This window comes from Mus musculus, chromosome 7, assembly GCF_000001635.26.
Source record: "Mus musculus strain C57BL/6J chromosome 7, GRCm38.p6 C57BL/6J".
NCBI classification, from domain to species: Eukaryota; Metazoa; Chordata; class Mammalia; order Rodentia; family Muridae; genus Mus; species Mus musculus.
In genome coordinates this window covers 88,471,817-88,495,933 of record NC_000073.6, presented here as the reverse complement: position 1 = coordinate 88,495,933, position 24,117 = coordinate 88,471,817, and the positions used below count along the sequence as shown (strand labels likewise).

General features: G+C 38.0%; 1 protein-coding gene across 1 annotated transcript in view; it reads right to left on the bottom strand.

Moving 5' to 3' along the window:
* Positions 1-4,361: 4,361 nt before the first annotated feature.
* The window catches only part of Rab38 (RAB38, member RAS oncogene family), a 61,300-nt gene continuing 41,544 nt past the window's right edge, over positions 4,362-24,117 (bottom strand). Inside the window, exon 3 of the mRNA NM_028238.7 lies at positions 4,362-5,326. Within this exon, the coding sequence (NP_082514.4) occupies positions 5,174-5,326 (153 nt within the window). The 3' untranslated portion in view covers positions 4,362-5,173. The remainder of the gene's footprint in view (positions 5,327-24,117) is intronic.

Sequence of the window (24,117 nt, the reverse complement as noted above, 5' to 3'; positions counted from 1 at the left end):
TCACAGAGTTTTCAAGAAAGTCACTGGTCTGAATAGTTTTTCCACTCTTGTCCCCCTCCCACAGGGAAAATTTTTTTAAAGATCTTGAGCATATAGAACAATAGAATATGTATAAACTCCAAATATTTACAGATAACAAATGACAAATAAATGTATTTTAAAGAATTCTTTGTTGTATATATAATTTTATAATTTGTTAAAGATGAAAGTTTATTTGAAGGAGTTACAGACACAAAGTTTGGATCTGAGACAAAAGGATGGATCATCTAGAGACTGCCATATCCAGTGATTCATCCCATAATCAGTTTCCAAACCCTGACACCATTGCATACACTAGCAAAATTTTGCTGAAAGGACCCAGATATAGCTGTCTCTTCTGAGACTACGCCGGGGCCTAGCAAACACAGAAGTGGATGCTCACAGTCAGCTACTGGATGGATCACAGGGCCCCCAATGGAGGAGCTAGAGAAAGTACCCAAGGAGCTAAAGGGATCTGCAACCCTATTGGTGGAACAACAATATGAACTAACCAGTTCCCCCTGGAGCTCATGTCTCTAGCTGCATATGTATCAGAAGATGGCTTAGTCTGCCATCAGTGGAAAGAGAGGCCCATTGGTCGTGCAAACTTTATATGCCTTGGTACAGGGGAACGCCAGGGCCAAGAAGTGGGAGTGGATGGTTGGGGGAGTGGGTGGGGGAGCGTGTGGGGGACTTTTGGGATAGAATTGGAAATGTAAATGAAATAAATACCTAATAAAAAAACAAAAATAAAACAAAACAAAAAACAAACAAAAAAAGAAAGTCTATTTGAATTCTGAGAGGGAAGAGATTATTTTTTCATAAAGAATTAAATTTTGCAGATCATAGATGATCTTTAGTAATTTTTCAAGCTGTTTGGAGTTTTGATTTTGCAAACATTAATGTTAAGAACTCCAGTTCCTATAATAGCATAAAGTAATAGAAATACATTTAGGGTCATTTCAGCAATTGTTTAAAATTCTATCTTAACCTCAAGTCAAAATTCCTTTAGTGGTTTTTTTAAAACTCAATTCAATAGTTTAAATAGAAACTTTCAAAATCAAGCATTCTGACATGACTCCATTCAAATAGTTCAAATATTTATTTTACATTAACAGGCCCAGGCATGGCAGAAAAATATTAAAAATGTTCATTTTACAGCACAATGCTACTATGCTTCTGTAAGAGGAAAAACTCTTTATGTACAATGAAAGCACGGCAATTGACAACATACAATAATCTCCAATCTGAATCAAAGGGATTCGGGTAGCATGTGGTGACACAACATACCCAGTGCAAAGTATGTGTATTTTATGTACAGAATTAAGGCCACAATAAGACCTATGTAAGGTATAGCACAGGTTGAGTGCAGTCAGAAACACACTGGATTCATGAGGTATTGGTTTTTAAACTAATATTTGGTCGTTGTGTGTTCAGAAACCTTTTAGTGTTGCTAAATTTTCAAGATCCTTACATTTGATTATTTGGCCCCCTTTAGGTCCCACAATCCAGTTTATGAAGTTAGAGTCTTAATAAGGCATGGGGGGCAATGGGGAGAGACTACTTAAAATAGGGCTAGTGGAACAATCTGTTACCTTTTATTGTGGTTAATCTTTGAGATCATAACTGATGTTCATGAACGTATTCTACTATTCTCATTCCCTTGACTCAGTTATTTCTAGATTCCCATATGACTTTGTAAGTCAGATTTTATCCCCATGCATGTGAATTCTTGCTTATCCTTACAAATGTGATACTACAGTTACGCTGGCAAGCTATCACTATGCAAGAAAATAGCAAAAGAGTCCCAGTGAGACCAGAATTCCAGACATGTGCCTCTTTGACCCACTTGTTTTGAGCAATCCTATCTCCCCTTGACCATCATGATGAGTTACTCTGTCTGTTTTAAGTACCTTTCCTACATGCTGATCTATGAGCATAAGTGTTCAGAACTAATTAAGCAGCTGCTGATGCTACAGGGAATCCTTCCTGTATTCACTGGGTAAGTATCAAGTCTCTCAGTTGTCTAGAAATTTGGGGAAGCAAGGAGAAGCACATATTTAGAATTTCTCATTGATGGAAGAAGATCAACTCCAGATTTTATCTTTCAGTCTGAGCTGTCCATAGCATCATTTTAGTACTTCTTGTACCATAACCACATATATTGCACTCATGCTAAAATACAGCCACATATTTATTTACTTAAACGTGATATACTGAAAAAGTTTCTACGATGTTGTCTCTTCTTCCCTGCCCCTTCTCTCTTCTGGGAAATCCTTATTGTTTTAGTGAAGGGTGTGTGTTCTAAACTCTGGAAATGAAATAACTGATCGACTATTCATCTATTCAAAATAAGTACTTTATTCACATTCCCAATTTTTCTTTGCTGAAGCAATTCTGGGCATTTTTATATCATTTTGTTTGGGGCTGATATCATTGTCAATTTCAAGTAGATAACTAGGAGCATATTAATGTCTACTACAGACAGATTTTCCAGAATGTTAAAAATTGAATCATGAAGGAGTGCCTTCATGAGCAGATTCTCAACTATCTAGACTTAAACATACATTCTTAATTCTATTTACTGTATCATCTCAATTCAACAAGGTTAATATAATTCCCAGGATCCTTCTGGCATTTATTCGATAGGACATGTACACTACATTCCCTAACATGCTGATTGATCTGACTCTGTATATATTTTCTTCTTTAGAGTTTCCTTCATCTGTTTTAAAAACTTCTTTTAAGTAATAGATGATAATCATATACATATGCTACATTAATATATTTAGATACATTCACCTAATATTATTTAATTCATTAAATTAACATTTCTCTCTTTTTGTCACATTTGGGCAATTAGAACATATCTCTCAGTTTTTTATGAATATGTTGACTACAATAACCTTACTATACAGTAGAACACCAGTTGTAGATACTTGTTTGAAAATAAGTTACTTCATTTCCTTTTGAGTATAGATCAAGAAATGTATGGCTAAACCATGTGATAGATACATTTTCAGATTTTAATGGGATCTTTATTTTGTTTATCATTGCTGTTACATTAATTTTCATTCCTATCAATATGAGTTTCATTTTGTTTTCACCAACATTTCTTATTTTTCTTTTGTGTCGTTAGCTATTCTGATTAGAGTAGAATTACATCATTACATCATATTGTGGTTTAGCTTTGACTTTTTCTGATGGCCAGTAATGTTCTACGTTTATTTTTCATAGACATGTGGCCATTGATATTTTGTTATTGGAAGAGCATCTCTTCAGATCATTTTTATTAGGTTATTATTGTTGACATTGAGTTTTTAGAGTACCTATTTATTTTCATATTACTTTTTTCAGTGAATAGTTTGGACATATATTTTGCATTCTGTAGTTCACCTCTTCACATTACCGATTGTGTCCTTTGGTGTGCAAAAGTTTGAGTTTGATAGAATCATATTTACTGCTGATCTGTTCTCTGTCTACCTCATGAGAATCTTAGCAACTTGGCACTTCTACTAACAGCTTTGCTCATGAACACTGAATCCATCCTGACTGTGACTTTTTGTAAATGGTTCAATTTAGGCAAATATACTATCTATCCCCTAGGTTCACCTCTGTCTTAACAAACTTAGGTTGCCTTCTTCCTAAGACCTGTATTTGCATGAATGTAATTTACTTGGAAGGTTAACCAGAGAACGTCACCAGAGGAATAAGGAAATAATCTGGGATGAATCAAATGGAAAATTACCTCCATAAAAACCAGATACTAAGCACCACTAGGAACTATCTAGACTTAAACATACATAGAACACGTCTTGGAATTATCCTTTGCAAGTAAAAAGAAATGTGGGGAGCATTGATAGTTCATTCTTGTTCTCATGGGTGAAAGCTGATTCAAGAAAGATGAATTCCTAGATGTTTTAGGACTATCTGCCTTATGGGTCAACTGCATCAGGGATAAGGGTACATGCTAAGGGAAAAAGAAATACAGCACTAGCACATGGGTGTGGAGCTTACAGAAACAATGAATGTCAAGGGAATATGAAAAAAATATATGTTGTAAAAGTTGAAGTCATTGTGAGTATACTATGAATATCAAAGGGAAATAGTTCTATTAAAAATGTACCCACCTGCAACATTTCAACTGTTGTTTTTTGTTGTTGTTGTTGTTGTTGTTGTTGTTGTTTTTAAATTCAATGCTCTGCCACCTTCTTGGTCAGAATGTATGAAGCTATGTTTCCATGATTAATCAAAAATTCATAAACACTGATTATTTCCTTGACCTAAATACTGAATGAAACAGTTGGTGAAGACAGAATGCACACATCCCAATACCTTACCTCCTTTCTCAAATCAAATGTAGAAGTGCATTTTGAGAAATATGGTTGTATAAAGCCAAAAAACAAAAAACAAAAAAACCCCCACAGTACTAAGAAGGTAATATCAGAAACAGGGAAACAGCATTTTTAATGTTTTATTTTTCACTTGTGAAAAATATATATAATATATCTTCCACATACAGAAGAGTCCTGCAGCTTGAGTCAGAGGAAGCTGAAAGAAAGGCACATACAGGGAGCAGATCTTTCCATACAGTTTTCAGTTAAACCAGCATTCAGGGCACAGCAAGTGACAACAAAAGCCCAGGCTGCCTGTGCACACGACTCTGAAGAGAAACATCACAGACAACCCTTAGGTCTACCATGAATGGTTTCTATTTAATAGACCTATCAGACCACCCGGGAACAAATTGATACCTGAACAAAGACACACCAGGGCAAGACAAATCCCCACACTTAGCTTGACCTCTGCCTTGCTCTGTTATTCCCCTTCTCAAGAAGACCAGAAGCCTTTGTTGATTTAAAGGAACAAATATTAGGGCTGTCTGTGTCCCTGAGTGGCTTTGCTCAATGATAAAACAGCATATTGTGACAGACTAATATTTTAAAAGCTTGTAAACACTGTGCTGATGGGGTGGGAAAACACATAAAGAACATTTGCTGTTCCTCTTTGACAGGAACCATACAGTCATGTATCTTTGGCTTGTCACATGTGCTTCCCTATCCTGACGCTTACCCAAAATGGTAATAAGGAAAAACTGAAGCACGATTCATGAGGGCCACGGGTTCTGTCTGTCATATGCCAGCAGAGGAGCCTTCTAGGATTTGGCACAGCCAGAGCAGCTGACAACCTTGGGCGATGTGAGATGGGGCTTCACAATGTCCGGTTCTATAGACTCTAGGAGGTCACACTCATTTGCAAGTATGTGCTTGACCAGGCATCTTGAGGCTTCATCAATGTTTATGTTTTCCTAAGGGAGGGAAAACAGTTTTCTTTTAGTGCAATATTCTAAAATAACAGTCTCATATACGACAAAATCCAGTATTTAAAAAATATTTGTGTATGTGTGCATGAACATGTGCATGTATGTGTGTGTGTCTGTGTGTATGTGTTGCTTGCTTCTCCATGTACATGTGCATAGGCATGTGGACATCAGAGCATAGTTCCAAGTGATGTGTCTCCAGTACCTTCACCTTTCCTTGAGACACAGTATCTCACTGGCTGATAACTTACCAAATAGGCTAGGCTGTTTGGCCAGTGGGGCTCAAATATCTGTCTCCCCAACTCTGGAATCAAAGGTGCCTTGGGGGCAGCTTGTCTAGAATTTGTTGCCTGTGTTCTGAGGATCAAACACCAATCACTATGCTTGTAAAATAAGTAGCTTACCACTGAGCTAACTCTTCAGCCAAGGTGTTGTTTTCAGTGATTCATATAAAATTTCTTTCTACACATCATCCATTTTCCCCTCACCCTCATCTCTATCATCCATCTATCTATCTATCTATCTATCTATCTATCTATCTATCTATCTATCTATTATCCATATCTATCATCTGTCTAGCTGTTTAGCTGTCTATCTATCTCTTGGTTCTACACAAATGTAAAAATATAGATTTCAGTTTTTCAAATAGGAACAATATTATTTGGTGGATATATTTAACGTCAAATTTTTTAGATTCAAATTTTTTATTTTTACCTGTTCATAATCTTATAAAGAATAATATATTTTCAGTCTAGCTGAGATTTATAATTGCATGGGTTCATGTTGCTTTTATAGTCTGAATAGGAAATAAAGACAACAGGACACCTTTTACAGCAGTCGTTAGCAGTTTAACAAATATGTCTTTGTGCCACCCTGCCAAATGATACAACTACCATGTTTCTGGCCTCCTTGAACTTAGGTAAAAACATGTGACAGCTGCTGGCCAATTAAATATGAGAAATATGAAATGGTATGTTTCTTACTTTCTTGGTGAGGAGAGAGAAAAGTCAGGATTTAATTGTCCCGCATTGTTTTCATATAAATTCCCTTTAGGTGAGAATTCTTAGACTCTGTTTCAATCAGCTTATGATGCAACATGTAGCATGGATAGGAGTTATGCCTTGTCTATTTGAAATCACTAAGACTAGAAATTATTTTATTGTGGCACTTTGACATTCCAGATGGAGGTGACTCTTTAAAGGAAAACGTGAACTCACAAGTAGATCCAGGGATGGAAAGATAGCCTTGTGAGCAGTGTTTGCTACATAAGACTAAGGATCTGAGTTCAGATCCTTGGAATCTATGTCAAAGAATGGATGCAGTAGCCAGAGGATATTTAATAGTAGCATACTCCTGCATGAAGATGTGAGGCACTATCAGGAGACTTGCAGCACATTTATGGGCCAGTTAGTTTGATACTTGCACTGGAAGTACAACAAAAAGACCTTGTTCAAGCAAAACCCAAGTTTGTTCTCTGACTTACACACAGATACTGTGACATAACATAGTATCAGCCCCACAGCAACTCCATCCCTGCCACACATACATGGGTGCTCACATAAGATACAAATCTAGTGTTAGTAATAAAATAACCTTTAAGTTTGAAAAATGGAAGAAACGCGTTAATCTAAAATATACATCAGAGACTTAGTTGCTATAAATTGAAGATTTTTTTCTTGCTGGACAAAAATAAAAGTAACAAAAAAAATTTACCACCAGGATACCAAAAACCAGTTTTTCTCGTGTAGAATTCAGTGAAGATCTCCAGTAAACTTTTAAATCATAATTTATAGAACCTTTATAATTTACTTCTAGATAGTCCATGTCAAAAAATACAAGGGTTTTTGTCTTGTCAAACTATTGATATCACTGCATCTTTTTGTCCAACCTGAACAGAAATTATTTATCCCTAACTTTTTGTTTTACAAAATCATTGTTTTATTTTAAGAAACTTGAATGAAGTTCTAGTACACAGAATATACAAAGGGTGACGATGATCGCCAAATGTATCCATGGCCAATGGTACAAGCTGACAATAGATGTTATCATACTCTAAGTCCTTCATACCTGACCCTGAGTTTACCTGCTGTCAAAGCACAAGCTGTCATACCTTGTTATTCATTTTATTTTCTGGGATAATGCTCAATAATCGTCTCTGAGCCTCTGTTTTGTCAGCTATAAAGGGCTCTTTCTAACAACACAGAACTAATAAAAACTTGTTTCCCTTGACTGATCATGGGTACATGTGCTTTATATTCATATGCCAAAACCTTTAGGCTCATATTCTTTAATTTTACTTAGAATTACTGCAGGTTAAAAATTAGGTTTCGTTCTTATTGGTTCTGTTGCTACTGTTGAAGTGGAAGGTGAGTGACCTCCCTTCTGCAGCTCAAATGTCTGTCCCATTCCACGGACACCAGAGAACAGGAACACCCGTGCTACTGTTGCTGAGGGGAAGACTGCTGTGCTCCAAAGTCACTGTCCCTTCTTCTCACACCTGTCACAATTCTGTTCCCAGTGTCCTACCCCGAGGTCACACCTGAACTTTTTGCTCAAAGGCAATATAATCTGAGTTTAGGCAGTGTCTGGGACAGACCAAGATAAATGCTTTGCTCCTGAATCTAGCTAGTTGTTTATGTCACTAAGGAAAAACCTAGTTGGTGACTGTCTCTCTATTCTATTACATTCATGATGGGGAGACTGAGCAACCACACTTAGCCTTGTAGGTCTTTGCTATGCCAGATGGCATCTCTCACTGAAGAAACCATATATACTAGGGTGGTTTTAAAGTATACGCTGTATATCCAGATGACGATTTTTGCATCTGGTTATAGTACAGAAGATGGCAAGGTTAAGCATCTCTGGTCTCAATATTATGTAAAACTTGTTGTCCATCACCTCTGACTGGTTAACAAAGAGTTGATTATCCTACAACTGGGCAGGAGAGGACAGTAGAAGCAGGATGTCAGATCCCAGTGAGAGGGTCCCAGGTAGAGAGAGGGGAGCAGAAAGAGAAGGAAGGTGTGGAGACCATGTAAAGAAAACAAGAGAATTCACCGTAAGGTCTCAGTGAGATGAGAGCAACCAGGAGGACACACATGGATGGAGCAGATGGATCCAAAAGAAGTCTGAGATAGCAAGTAACTGGGCATTTATCTGGGCGCAAATAGAGGATTAGAATAGCTCAGAACCTGCCCAGCATAGTGTGTCTTTTAGTTGGGAGTTATAAGAGCTACATGAGTGTAGAAACTTGCTGCATTTATTAGGGAGCAAAGGGGAAATCAAGAACCCCCAACAAATCTTTCTATACACCCCAATACCAGACATGAGCTATAATCATATGTTGGAAGATAGAAATGTTAAGTTTAGAAAGGTTATAGATTTGCACCATGATTGCATAGCAGGTGGATAAGAAAGTCAGACATGACTTTTCCCTGACCATCATGTATAATATAACTTAGGCATTTTAGTAGTGTTTTAAAATTTTCCATTTATATATTAACATGACATTTATGTGTGGTTTCATTCACTAATGTACAATTTGGCAAAAATCTGTTAATGATTATGGTTAAATGCTAATACTGGAAAATAAATGACAATCATAATGAAATGATCAAAATCAATCAGTGGCAGCCTAGTTAGACAGTCCCCATAAAACACAATATGATGCAGGGGAAATTGTTTTGAAGAGTAATTTATCAAGTGAAGGTGAGGGAGGTTAGGACTGGGGAGGGGAAATAAGTGGAACAGAAGAGTGACAGAATCTTCACTGAGGCAGTAAATAGGCAGTTAATGGTGACCAAGCCACATCCATTATTTAACCAGTATTACCTGTTAAATATCTAGGCATAGAGGTATAAATGAGTAAGACCCATTCCAGTCTGGGATTACACACTAGAATCATAGATGTATAAAGTGTTCAGAAAGAGAATCTGGAAGCTAGTTTATTGCAGAGGTTTGAACACTAGCATCTCTTGGAGGGGAAGTATTATTAAGTACAATTCTATACAATTTCATTATAGACAAGACTATAGATTAGACAAGACACTGAGCACTCTGCCTTATCTGTCTGTCAGTCCATGTTTCATGAATGACAGAGCTTGAATGGTGATAGTTATGGCAGCATGCCTGACTCAGACCATAGGCTTAAAGATGAAGCCAGGCAGTCACTACATTCATGATAAGCATGCTATAACCAGGAAGGGATATAAGAGGTAGAGAAGGTATCTCAAGTCGCATGCTTATCTTAGTTTCCCCACGTGTTTGGATCTTTCGTGAAACCAGGAAAGGTCAAAGCATCAATCAGAGACTTTTTCTGATAGCATGAATGAGACAGTGGTGTCCTAGGCTTTTTCTGATAGCATGAATGAGACAGTTGTGTCCCATAGACTCGTGTGCTTGAATACTCGGTCCCAGATATTGGTGGTGTTTGGGAAAGTTATGGAACTCTTAAGAGGTATAGATTTGCTGGATGAAATACATAATTAGAGGTGGGATTTTATTTCGTATACCTGGCTCCAGGCCTGTTCTTTGTCTCTACTTCCTGACAACCAGGCTAGTCCATGTTTTTGTTGCCATGTCTTTCTACTTCTGGTGGACTATACAGCCTTTGGAACTTTCAGCTAAAATAGATAAACAATCTTCTGCCCTAAGGTGCTTTAAATAATGATCTTTTATCACAACAGAAAACTAATCAATATACCTAAATTTTCTCCTTTCAAAAAGAGGAATAAAAAAGACCTACCACATGTGTGATTACAATTTCATCATATTAATACTTAAAACAAGGGACATAGTTGGAGCAGTGAAGCATGGGGAACTATCTATATTCTTCACACATAAGGCTTCACTTAGCATCTGAAGAACAGTAATGTGTGAATTCTGTCAGCTGAAGAAATTGAGATTGAAAATGAGGAATTAGCTGGCCCCAAGCCACACATTAGTAGGTGGTAGGATCAGGTGTGCATTCAGGGAAAATAGTAAATAGTGATAATGACCACAGTCTTACTGCTGAAGGGAAAGGAAAGGAAAGTATATAATGTCTAAAGACAGTTTGAACTCATTTCAGTTCTTCTAAACATTTTCCCAATAAATATAGGGATGCAAAGGACAGGTTCTTGGTACCACAATGAAAAAGGGAAAGAGCATGCAAATGGCATCTCAGGTAAGCCTGATTTTAACTGCTAATACCCTTTCAAATATAGTTAGTGTGCTTTTTCTTGCTTTCCTTGTGCATCACTAGAGTGACAGCCAAGCAGGCTGATAAAACAAACAGCAATGTAGAAAACAGTAAAAGAATTATTTATTTAGTGGTGTGTGCATATGTCCATGTGTGTGAGTTTGCATGTACCCATGCATGTACCTGTGTGTGTGTGTGTGTGTGTGTGTGTGTGTGTGTGTATGCACATGCATGTGTATACAACTATGTCAACCTGAGGAAGTAGATTCTCACCCTCTATAGGGCCTTGACCTCAAATCATCACATTTGGCAGTAGGTGCCTTTACCTTCTGAGTCTCCTCTCTAGCCTGATGATATAGAACAAATGTCTCTCACTGCCATTCGTTCCAAGGTGGATGATAAAACCCTGCTAGTTGAAACTTGGGTTAAGTAGCAGGCATCACTTCCTGAGCTACTCTGCATCAATGCAGGCAGTCAGGTTCACATTGCAGGTGACTGTGCTGAAGCAGAATTGCTGGCTCAACTGTAAAGTGCTACCTGGGGATTTTTGTTTGCATATGTGTTTCAGAGCAGTAACAGCATCCCAGGAGTCTCTTCTGCCTGAAAGGGAATGTACACACTCTGTAATTCCCAAACCACACACAGACTGGCAGGATCTGGCTGATTCACTCAGACATCTGCAGTGTGAGATGATGTTGTATTGTGCTGACAACTTCAGGTCAGAATGCTCAGGCTGGGGCCACTGCTATGGATTCTCTTCACTGTATCAATTGATACACTGAGAAATAGTCTTAAAACTGCCAACAAAGCATTTTGCAAAAAAACAAATGGTGTGCATTCTATGGTTAGACAAGTGAGTTCTCATACACTCACCTCTCTCCGGGTCTCTCTCCTCTGTCTCTCTTACTGTCCCTGTCTCTCTCCATGTCTCTCTGATTCTCTATCTCTATCTCTCTGCCTCTGTCTCTCAGCCTCTCCTTCTTAAACAAAACAAACAAACAAACAAACAAACAAAAGACTTGCCAGCCAGAAAAACTCACCTAGAGCAGAGCCTGTCCTTCATCAATTTGTCATTAAAAAAGAGAAAAGAAAAGAAAAGAAAAGAAAAAAAAGAAAAAAAGAAGAGAAGAGAATAAAAGAGAAGGAAAGATGAAAAGAAAAAACCACAACTTCCTATGTTCATCTCCAAGCATTATACAATAGATTTCAGGATTAAAATACAGAGAAAATAACTTCACTTCCAGACCCTGAATTCTTGGTCATGGCTATATACACCTACCATGTGTGTGTACAAATGTACATTACCAGGGTCCTCCTCTCAGGCACTGATTCAGTGGATCTGGCACAGTAGCCCACACATCTTCTGGACGTGCTTCAGAGGATTCTGGACTGAGCAGGTGACCCAGCCAGCAAAAGCAATGGCTCTGGAAACCTGAGCATCTGAGTTCAAACCTTTAGCATCCATGTAACAGCTGGTTATGGATACACTGAGAAGGACAAAAACGAAGATCAAGATCCTGGGAGCCCATTAGCTACTCAGCCTAGCCAAAAAAAAAAAAAAAAAAAAAAAAAGGCTGAACTTCCAGGCCAGTAAAAGACACTCTGTTACGGGAATAGGATAGACAGCAGTAAAAGAACCTCTCTATGCCTCTACCAATAGCCTCTTCATGCTTGAGTATGGGCACCCAGGGACACACTAACATATACAAAGACAGTCAGACATCACACATACACAAAGACATCACACACACACACACACACACACACACAACCACACTCCAGGGAGGTAGCTTAACTGATCAAGCAACTGTTTCCAGTTCCCCAGTATCCATGGAAAAAGCTGAGTGAGGTATAGTATGCACAACTGCAACACTGAAGGAGCAGAGACAGAAGGGTCCCCGGGGCTTGCTGGCGAGCCAGCCTAACTAAAAGGGTGAGCTCCAGGCTTTGCAAGAGAAGCTGTCCTAACAAAGAAGTTAGAGAGGGTTAAGGTAGGTACTTAATGTTAACCACTGTCTTCCATGCACACACACACACACATGACATGTACACAGGCAGAGCACCATACCTCATCTCATGTATACGAACACACAAAAAAGAAAGAATTAAAGTGTGCATCCAGTTACAAGATACAGATGGTAAAGACATCTTTAAATACAACTATCTTTTTCATTTCTATTTTGGAACTTCTGAAAATATAATTTAATACAGTGCCCTATAGTGGTGTGATTCTGATTTTCCCATGGAACAAAACATCTAAATATCTGGGGTCTGTAGATCTTTTAATTTTTTTAAATCAACTCTTTAGAACATCTGTCTGTATAAGATCAATTTATTTAATCTTTGACCCTCAATGCCAGAGAAGAAAAAACAAAACAAAACAAACTCAAATAGAAAACGTTCACATGTCCTTTGTCAGAAGCCAGCAAAAAATTCACTTTCTACAATCTTTTCAAATATATCAACCTCAAACAAAATACAAGATGTACTAGAGGCTTGACGTTCGGGCACTAAATTCCTCAGTACTGTGCAGTTTTAATTAGAGCAGGAGCATGCTGGGACATAGCATGACAGTGAGAAGTCATACACAGATAGGAGCTTAACACTTAAGTGGCAGAAAGTTTCTAGCCCTTTATTGACTGTAGTCAATATGAACCCTGGCGTGTGTGTGTGTGGAGATGCCCATGTTCGTGTCTGCTTTGCACTTTTTCCTCCGTTTTGGTTTGGGGTTTACTGCCTCTTGTAGATCTCGAGCTTTGACTAAGCTCCCTTCCTCTGAGAGCTAATGCCTCACATGCTGTTCTCATGGTGGAGTTTTTCACTTACTCTCAACGGCAATACTGACTAAACATTTCTACAGAATTACTTCAGCTCATAGAATGTTGTGCAAAAGATCCTGTAACAGTACAGTTCAGGATGTGGCTCTGTTCTTCACAGCCCTGCATTTTCCATTTGCTTGGGAAATGCTTGGCTACTTTTTATTTAGGTCCATATTTACAGTCACACCTGCACCCGAAGCTTCGTTCTCTGCCACGATTTCTGAATGAGATGGCACGTGTGGTACATAAAGAGAAACTAAAAGTTACCCAAACGATTATTGGGAAAAGCATACTGATCTGTATCACTACTGAACTGGACACAGAACAATCATGTTGTCAGCACAGAGAAATGGCAAACACTCAACAATAAGGACAATGTTCCTCTGCAAATACTTCCCCTTTCACTATCGCACTCTTCATGCCTTCCTGTTCTTTACTTCAATTTGTTTTTATTTCATGTGCTATGGATTGAACCCAAAGCATCTGGCATGTGAGGCAACTGCTCTCCGACTATAGTCCAACTTCAATCTTTTGGCATGCTCCCCTACAGCTTCAGTGCCTCCTATTTCACAGCTCTGCTCTCTGATATGCCAGGGAACACTACCTCCATCACCTGGGACCCCATGTACCTAGGTACCCCACTTCAGCGTTGAAAACACCCTAGATTTACAGAGTAACCAAACACTAGAAGAAGGGAAACAAGTTGTCACTACTTCAACCTTCTTTGACACCCCAGAAATTTTAGGCAAACAGAAGGAAATATGATTGATAGGCATTAATAGGTTACTGAACTGCACAGCTTCTGCTGCCTACTCTCCTCAATTCTGAAATATTATCTCTTCTTAGTGGCCTTCTGTCTGTTTTTGTGAAATGTATTCTCTATGGCGTCTGACACTATAGAGCCACCTAACCTGACCCTGAAGCCTGTGCCTCTCCTTGCTGTTGCTGGTGCCCCAACAACAGTACCATGTTTAACTATGATGCAGCTGGAGAGTGGTAGCACATGCCTGTAATCCCAGCACTTTGGAGGCAGAGGCAGAGACAGGCAGATTTCTGAGTTCAAGTCCAGCCTGGTCTACAGAATGAGTTCTAGGACAGCCTGGGCTACACAGAGAAACCCTGTCTTGAAAAACAAAACAAAACAAACAAACAAACAAACAAACAAACAAAAATGTATGAACTATGATAAATGCTCTGTGCTAGTGACTTCCACCATGCCAAGAATGCTCTAAATCATATTACCCAACATCACTCTAACCTATGGACGAGTTATTTATAATGTCCCATCTACACACTTGTCCTGTGTCAGCTAAGTCAATGACCCCAAAAATGACCCACGAAAGCTGAGATTGCATACTTTTCTCAGAGTTATCCAGCCCACAAATCAAACTATTCACATGACCTAAAAACATTTATATCAGGGCAGCACGGCAGGCAAACGGAATCTTTGTCCTTAGACTACTCTTCTCCATAAGTGCCATGAAGCCACCAGGCATCAGCTCTCCTACCTCATTGCTCTACTGCCCTTTTTTTTTTTTTCCTAAATCTGAAAAGTGGGAAATAAGCAGTCTACAATGCATCACACTTGTCCACCGTTATTAGTTAATTTGGTGGCTTTGAGGCTTAATATCTTTAAGTGGCATATTTGTAGCCTCAGACTTCATACTCTGTCTAGCTTAGTACCTAACTCATTCCCTTCCATTAAATTCCATAAACTGAAGAAACATTGTATCATATCTATTTTCTGTCTGCTTCATCAAGTACCTTCAACCCTAATATTAGGCAGACAGTTCCCAAGAGGGTTTTGTTTTTGAGTTTGCCATTTCTGAGATGTACTTTCCAAATCCAGTGTGTGTAACTCATCATGAATGATCACTGAGTCAGAACACTCATGGATTCTGCTACTATTAACACTTCACTTTTAATTTAGTTGCATTTTAATTATTTTAATTATCATCACTGTGAGTTTTTTGCTAACACAGTGTTAAGACACCCAAAAATCAGATTTAAAAAGAGAATACTCACGTTTCAACACTATTGTTTAGTTAGACTTAATAACTCCATTCATAAAAAAATTGCTTCAGATAATATCCTTTGTCTTTGTCAGCTCTGGAACGTAAGTGACCCCACAGAAACAAATATTAATACTAATAATTACTAACACTACTTGCTTGGACACTTAGTATTCTGCTATGCATGCTGCTATATATATAAACTCATTTGCGAAGAAATATATTATCAACCCCAATTTGGCAAAGAGAAGATTGAGATACACACAGATTAAACACTTAGCCATAGTGTATGCTGGATGTATTTGATTCAATTTCAAGTGTTATTGATTGCTCGCTATGAGCAGAAATGATCTGTCTTAAAATCTATTTCTATCTTGATTAAATGCTTTTGTTCTGGCCACTCTGTGTTAAGACTACCTACTGAAACTGGAGCATCATTGTCCCAGGAAGCAGCAGGGTGTAATGGCATGAAAGAAAGCTTCAGAGTTAAGATCTATAATGTGACTTATCTCTGGAACCAAGGATAAGTAGAAAGGCTCTGCCTTCACTTCTTAGTCTGCAAAATGAGACCAGAAATAACTTTATTTCACAGGGCTCTTGGTGAAGTTAAATAGTAAACAGAGACGAAGCACCCTGACCTGACTCAATACAGTCACTGGTACTTCAACAAATATATCCTATCTCATCCTCTTCTTGTTTAGGGTCATACTTTGGCAATCATAATCTGTGGGGAGTCACCTGATTTGATTTGGATGGGACAGATACCCTTCAAATACTGTCACCTATTTCCAATCAACAGGAAAGGGCTTGTTTGCATGCATCCTTCACTGGGATGTCAGACTCACTGCTGTATTCTTCTGTCCACCACAGTGGCTGCAGACAGCCAATGAGTAAATAAACAGCCAATCAACTGACAAAATGAGTGATCAGGTCTGCAGCAGTGTGACAAGTTTACATTACAACCTGAAAATACACTTAGATATGGGTGATCTGGGTAGAGACTGAAAGAGAAAAATACTTCACAACAAATTTACTCCCCAAGCCAAACTGCCTATTCCAATTTGTTCCCAGCTGCTATCGGACATCACTCTATCCAGAAGAAGTGGACAGATTGACTGAACTTGTTTATTGCCATTGAGCTGAACTGAGTTGGATAATTAGACTTTCAACCAAGCAGACCTAACTTGAATCATTTATTCCCTCTAGAAATAATTCCTTATATTTTGCTGTTCCTCACTGTTTAGAATAACCACTGCTGCTTAATAACTATGTTTATTTAGGAAAAAGACACTTTTCTTGAGCCTTACTTATGAGATAGAAGTAATTAATAAAACACACTTGCCAGAATATTCAAGCTTCATTTCCACTAATGAGTTAAAATATCCTTACAAAAATCAACTTAGGGAAGGAAGGGCTCATTTGGCTCATTCCTGGCTACAAATCATTATTGAGATGTAATCAGTGAAGGAACTTAAGGGATTACATACACAGTTAAAAGTTACTTTCTCTGATAGCTTCCTTTCCTATTACACAGCTCTCGGTGCTGTGCCTAGGCTATGATGTCACGTTCAATGAGCTGGGTCTTCCAAAATAAATGACCAGTCAAGACAATCTCACACAGCCACAACCACAGGAGTATTTGATCTGCATCATTCCTTATTAAGACTTTCTTCTAAGTTGGAAAGAGGGCTCAGCAGTTAAAAGCTGTTGCTGCTCTTGTAAAAGAACTGGGTTAGATACCCAATAACCACATAGTGACTCCAAACTGTCTTCAACTCCAGGTCCATAGTATTTGATATCCATTTCTGGCTTCATTGGGTACCAGGCACAGATGAAGTGCACATACATGCAGATGAAGCACTCATGCATACAAAATAAAAATAAATAAATATTTACTTAAGAAAAAATGTCAATGTGACAGTTAAAGCTAATGAGTACAGAACTATAAAGATTATAAATATTATGTTTGGTAATGTGTATAAGTATTATATATTATATAAGACCGTTTATTTTAGGAATAGATACTAACCTTGTATATATGCCTATATAATACATGTCTATATATGTGTATATTATTATTATCTTTACCAACAGTTTTTTTTTTCAAAATTAAATGAATATCTTCCCAATCGTTCAGTTTAGCTTTTCTTTACATATTACCCTTTTGTCCATTCCTTAACTAACTCTTTAGTATAGTGTCGTGGTTAGAATGTGGAAGTAGGAATGGAGTCATATTTGAATTTGAGTCATTAGCAAGTGGCATTACTTGACAGTGATGAGGAAGTCTGGTCTTGTTAGAGATTTCAGAAGTAAGCCCAATTAAATGCTTACCTTTATAAGAGTTGCTATTGTCATAGTGTCTCTTTATAAGAATAGAACACTGACTATGACAGAAGTTGGTACCAAGGATTGGGGTAATGCTGTGATAGCCCTGGCCATGTTTCTTGTTGATGGAATGTAGACTTTTGGACTTGAAATTGGGAACACAGTTGAATGCTTTAAGTGAGGCTTAATGAACCATACTAGCAGGAGCATGGATGACAGTAATACTGAGAGCAATATAGACTATGACAGCCTACATCAAGAGTTTTCAAAGGAGAAGAATTTAGTATGCGGCCTAGAGAATGTTCTTGTGATATTCTGTTGAAGAACATGGCTGACTTTTTCCCTTGTTTGAAAAATATGCTTGAGGCTAAATTGAAGAGTCTTGGATTAATGGTATTGTCAAAGGAGATTTCAGGGTGTTCTGGTATAGACCTTGTTATGTGGTTATTAGTGGTGACTCTTATGCGGGTCTATAATGAAAAGCAACATTCTGAGCAAGGAAAAATACAAAAATGTATGTTTTGAGAAGAAAAAGACCACTAGGAACTGTAATAGAGCTACGTCGAGCATTCATGGAGATAAAAAGTTTAAAGAAAGGCCTGATCCTAAATATAATAAAGAACGTATTGACTGCAGAGCAAAACCCCACCCAGCTAAGCTTTCAATTTATGAAAAAGAATTAAAGAAAATCTTAGGGTTGGGTACAGTGGAGCAGCCCATTAGTCCTAGCACCTATTCAGGAGGCAAGCTGTGAAAGTGAAGGCTGGGTTGTCTTGGATAACAAGGTAATGGCTATTGCATAGTTGTGGCATACCTGCCAGAGAGAGCTGTTAATGAATGGGGTGTGTAGCCCACCCAAGAAAGAGAGGTGTGTTTCAGTCAGCAAAGCTGCTAAAGGAGTTGGAGATCTGAAGAATTCTTTGACATCAGACACAGAGATGCAGAGCGTGGCATTTCCCAGCTGGTTTTGGTCTTGCTTTGGTCCAGTATTTCCTCATTATGCTCCCTTTTCTCTCTTTTGGAAAGATAATGTGCATCCTATGCCATTGTACGTTGGAAGCATGTAACCTGCCTTTTTATTTTGATTTTACAGGAGGTTACAGTTAGGAGTTTACAGTTAAAGAGTTGCCATGAGTCTCAGAAGAAACTTTAAACTTTGGACTTTTCAAACATCATTGAGACTTTTATACACTATGTGGACTTTTGAAGCTAGATGAACACATGTCTGCATTATGATATAGCCACAAGCTTATGATGGCCAGTATGTGAAATGTGATGGTTTGGATAGGAATAGCTCCCATAGCATATTTTGAATGCTGGTTATTACTGAGTGGTGCTACGTGACAGAGGTTAAGGGGTGTGGCCTTGTTGGAGTGTATCACTAGTGGTGAAATTTGAGATTTCATATGCTCAAGCCAGGTAGCCTCCCCCCACCCCATTACCTGGTGATCATGATGAAGAACTCTCAGCTACTTCTCTAGAACTGTTGTCTGCCTAAATGCTGTCATTTCCTGCCATGTCTCTAATTGACTAGACTTCTGAAACTGTAAGCAAGCTCTTATTATATGTTTTGTTTTATAAGAGTTGCTGTGATCATATTGTTTCTTTACAACAATAGAATACTGACTAAGACATAGACAGTTTGAATTTCTTGCTTTTTCTGATAGTATAAATTAAATTATCTTTACCAGTATTATGAGATTAATGCCAACTAGGATTAAAAACAAATAAGAACAAGAATGATGTACAAAAATGGACACGTTGCTAAAGCTACGAAACTAATCATTAGTCACCTTTTCATATGTGGAATGTCTGGAATGTTAGTTAACTATCAGAACCCAAGCCTACACCCTGGGTACTGAGACTGCACGCCTGCGTTTCCAAATCCTGAGTTCTAACTCCTAGGTTCCACAGTCAGATAATGGGCCAGGCCACACTTAGCATGGAAACATCCTGAAGTAGCACATAGAGACTGATATATAATTTTTTTTCTTTCTGATGAGGAGTCATATGTTCCTTTCTTCATTCTATAACTTTGTAATTGGAAAAGTAGATACTCCAAGCCTTGAAATACCAGATCGCTGAATGGAATGATCTTATAGTCAGGAAATAATCATTGAGCTTTTCATCAGGTCAGGTATATTTTGTCTCACACTATGTCAGCATCTGTGATTGTTGATTTAGGCCACGGATCTTTTTCTGTGTTTAGAAATGATGTAAGACAGGGTGCGCTTTCATTCTTCAGACATTCTTCCCCTACATAAGCTCTGAGGCTTCATACCTCTAGTTCCTTTCCATTAAAAGTCACCCTTCTTTCCTCTGCCAGGTTGTCTCCTCATTATTTTAATTAAAGTATAATTTTGTTCACACCTCATCCTTACTATCAGCTTATAAAAGTGTATTGGCTCAGAATGACTATTGAGTGAGTACATGCTACTTGAGTGAGTGCCAAACATGTCTCTCATGTCTCATCTCCACTGCCTCCCTTGCTTAGCTAAGGCCCAGCTGAGTTAGATCATAGGATGTGCTAGAGGTTTGAGTACTCATTATAGCCTCTGTCTAATTTAGTCTTATATCCCTCCCTGGGTATAGATCAACTACACATCTCTGACTTGATCATTCTTATTCCAACTCTCTATGTAGATGCTTTGCCCATTCATAGCAACATGAAGAGCACACATGAAGGTTTATATCCTTGGAATTCACATGGTGAATTCCATTTAGAAAGGTAGAATTAAAGAAAAGCAAAAAGAAGCCACATCCCCCTTTATTCCTTCTATGCCAACCCAGAGGACTATCAAGCAGTAATGCTGTATCTGACCATAGAGCTATTACATAATACCGTGTCAGCTTTAGTCATTGTATTTAGACAATTGGCAGCTACTAACTTGAAGCAGCAGTGGTATATGGGAGAACAAATGATGGAGCAGTTGGGCAGCAGGAGACATTTATCAACTACTTCTTTATAACCTTGTTCTTTTTAACCTTTTTCTAAGGTACACTACTTCTACTATCATCTTTCTCTATTTCTCTGAGTCTCTGAGTCTAGTAGAAGATGGTGTGTGTGTGTGTGTGTGTGTTTATGAAATATATTAACAAAATAGAGTCACATAATGTAGCACTGAAGATAGTGGGCCTGGTTGCTTTGAAAAGACATCGTGTTCTTTGATAGATTGGTATCAAACTATCAAAAGATCTAGGTACTAGAGGTACTAGTATTCCTCTGCAGTACTATTACATGGTACATAGGGGAATAGTTTTTAAAATGTCATTTATGGGTAAGATATCTTGTGAAAGAGAAAGAAAAAAATATGTATGGGCTTCCTTTGTTGATATCCATTATATTCGGATTCCTTTAAACTCAAGATCCAGTAGGATAATAAAATCACCTTGGCCTTGATATCACTGTTCTACTCATTAAAAACATGTCAAAATCTCTCTCTCTCAGGATGTTGTTAATCCTGCTGCAATGTAATGTCCCAGGGCAGGCAGATTCCCAAAGGAGCTTTCCCTTCTCTAAGGAGAAGGGAAAAAGGTAATGGGGGAGGTGTTTGTAGCAGTGGGACTGGGAAGAAAGGAGGGAAGCTGGGGCTACAATGCTCTCTCTCTCTCTCTCTCTCTCTCTCTCTCTCTCTCTCTCTCTCTCTCTCTCTCTCTCTCTCTCTCTCCTCTCTCTCTCTCTCTCTCTCCCCACCCACCCAAACCTACACACACACCTCTGTCTCTCTAGTGTCAATTTCATCAACTATGAAGGCAGGGAATTTATACTCTGCCATTTTCTTGACAGAGCTGAAGATGACCCTGGAGACTATTTCTGTCTGTTGACTAATGCAGTGAAACTTGTGGGAGAACTAAGAATAATGCTCCTTTAATGGGGAAAATTCCTCACATTGAGGCTTTAAGTAGGAGACATTTGTTTAACGGATCACTTGCTAGAGCAACTACACTCTATCAACTTGATTAACCATAAGTTTTTTGACTATTAAATTCAGGAACCCATTGAATTGCCCAGGGCATCTGGAGTTTAGTTCCCAGGAGTGACAGAATTGCTGAAAGACTCAGACTATTCAATGAACATTAGGCAATAAAATTATACTCTCAAATGCTATCAGGTCTGCTTCATTTTCTCCATCTGTAGTGGCTTTTTGTATATGAAGAGACTTGAAGCGTCTAGGCTCATTGGTTCATTAATTTGATGTCTGAGAAAAAGGTTTCAAGTCCTCAACTTCAGATGCAAAAATCCCTCAAGAATCACTTGGATGGTTTTAGTTTCAGCCACATGTTCACACTCAAAGCTAGAACAACTCCAAGTTCAGTGGTCCCCAGAGTGAGCCCACTTCAATCGCATGGACACTATTAGAAGTTGACAGTGATTTTAGCACTAGCATGTAGAAGTAGTAACTTATGTTTAAATAATATGTGTGGGAGAGGGAAAGAAGGATGTGGATAGGCAGAAAAAGAAACCTGACATGGTAAAATAATTTTGAACTTGAAAGTCTTTAGTTGTCCTTATTATATCACTTCACAGACATTTATAGCCTCAGCACCAGTATAGACAGGGTACATGCTTTTGTTTTAGATAGCCTAAACAAAAAAGGAACAAGAAAAGTATTTTCCACAAAGCTATATTTTCCATCAGGTACAGGGATGTCTAATAGCCTCACTGTATGCTGGACACATGGATAATTTGGGCTACCTCACTGGGCATAGTAAGAGAGACAGTAAGAACTGAAACAGAAGTGCCTTGAAAGAATTAGCTTGATCAGAAAGCCACAATTGTTCAATACATCCTTATATAAAATAACAACAACAACAAAGATAATAGAAATAAGAATAGTACTAAAAGGGCCTACTTGAAACTTAAGGATTAGAACCTAATTCCTGTTTTCTGGTTGTTTTATCAAATTTTACCAACTATATCAAACAAAAGGAACAATATCTTCGACAAGAAGATGCTGCTGACTCAGGTGTGAACTTTAAAATTATAGCATTATTGCTGGGAACTGGTTAAGATATATACATCATAAAGCCTTATTCAGAAGAGTAGCTTTTATCACTAAGCCTATTCTTCTCTCCTTGCAGCTGTTACTGCAACTATACACCTATAGACTGCAACTCTACATCTAGAGATAATGAGTCCATCTTGAGAGCTAAAATGTCAAAATAAACAGGGTAGCCTAAAGAGATAGCTAGGTGGTTAAGGGGGCTGGATGCTCTTCCACTGAGCTCAGATTGGATTCTCAGCAGCCAGAGGGTGGTTCATATGTACTTCCAGTTCTAAGATGTTTGATGCAATCTTCTGACCTCCATGAACACCAGGCATGCATGTGATACACAGACATGCAAGTATACAAAATATTCTTACACCTAAAGGTAAATTTTTAAAAAAGGAATAAATATAGCTTAATAAAATTAGGATAGAGTTATTTTAATGTACATATATACACAAAATCCTTGCTGAAAACAAAGTAAAATATTCTCATTTAATTCAATTAGTCTTTAGATTATAGAGAATGTTATCTCGTGTTTTTAATTGTGATTATTTTTAAGTTCTCCATATGGCACCTATATGATAATATTCCGACTTAAAGGTAAAACAAATAAAATAAAGAATGTTAAATTGTAAGCCAAAAATAACATAAGAAAACTTAAGAGTTTACTTTACGACCAAAGCCCAGACTGTTATGAAGAAAAGAACACACTGATAAATACTGCAGGAACTAAAGAAATATTAAGGATAAAGAGAAAAGTAATATAACAGAAATCCCCGTATGGATGAGATTTAAAAAGAAAATTGACAGAGGTCAGAGCACTACGATCTGAACTCAGAACAGTTCAGAATTAGTCATTAAGCTAAACCAGATTTTAGGACAAGATTAAAAAAATTGCTAATGGTACAAGTTAAATCAGAACAAAAAGTCCTATCACTGAAAGCAAGGGGTCACAGAAGGAAAGGTCTTCCAGGGAGCAGAGACAGGGCTCTAGCTCCATGCTTCTGTTTCTTCAGCACCTGTTTAGGACGCTGCCTTTCCTTCCATGTGTATTTTTTCATCTTTATCAAAGCTTGGATGACTATCTGGAGTTTACATGACCCCTCTGTGCCGTTCACCTACAATTTGGTCTTTGGCCCAGTACCAAGTCATTTTTGGTACTGTGGCTCTGTAGGAAAACTTGAAATCAGCTATGGTGAGAACATGAGCATTGTATTTTTTTGTTTAGAATTGCTTTGACTATTCTGGATCTTTTGTGCTTTAATATGAATTTTTTGAAGGTTTTTCTTTTTCTAGCTCCTTGGAGAACAAGTTTGAAATTCTGATGGGAATTACATTGACTTTGTAGATTGCCTTCATTAGTACAGTATTTTCACAATATTAATTCTGTTGATGTGAATGAGAGGTTTTTCCATCTTCTAGTGTCTGCAATTTCCTTTTCACTGTTCAAACT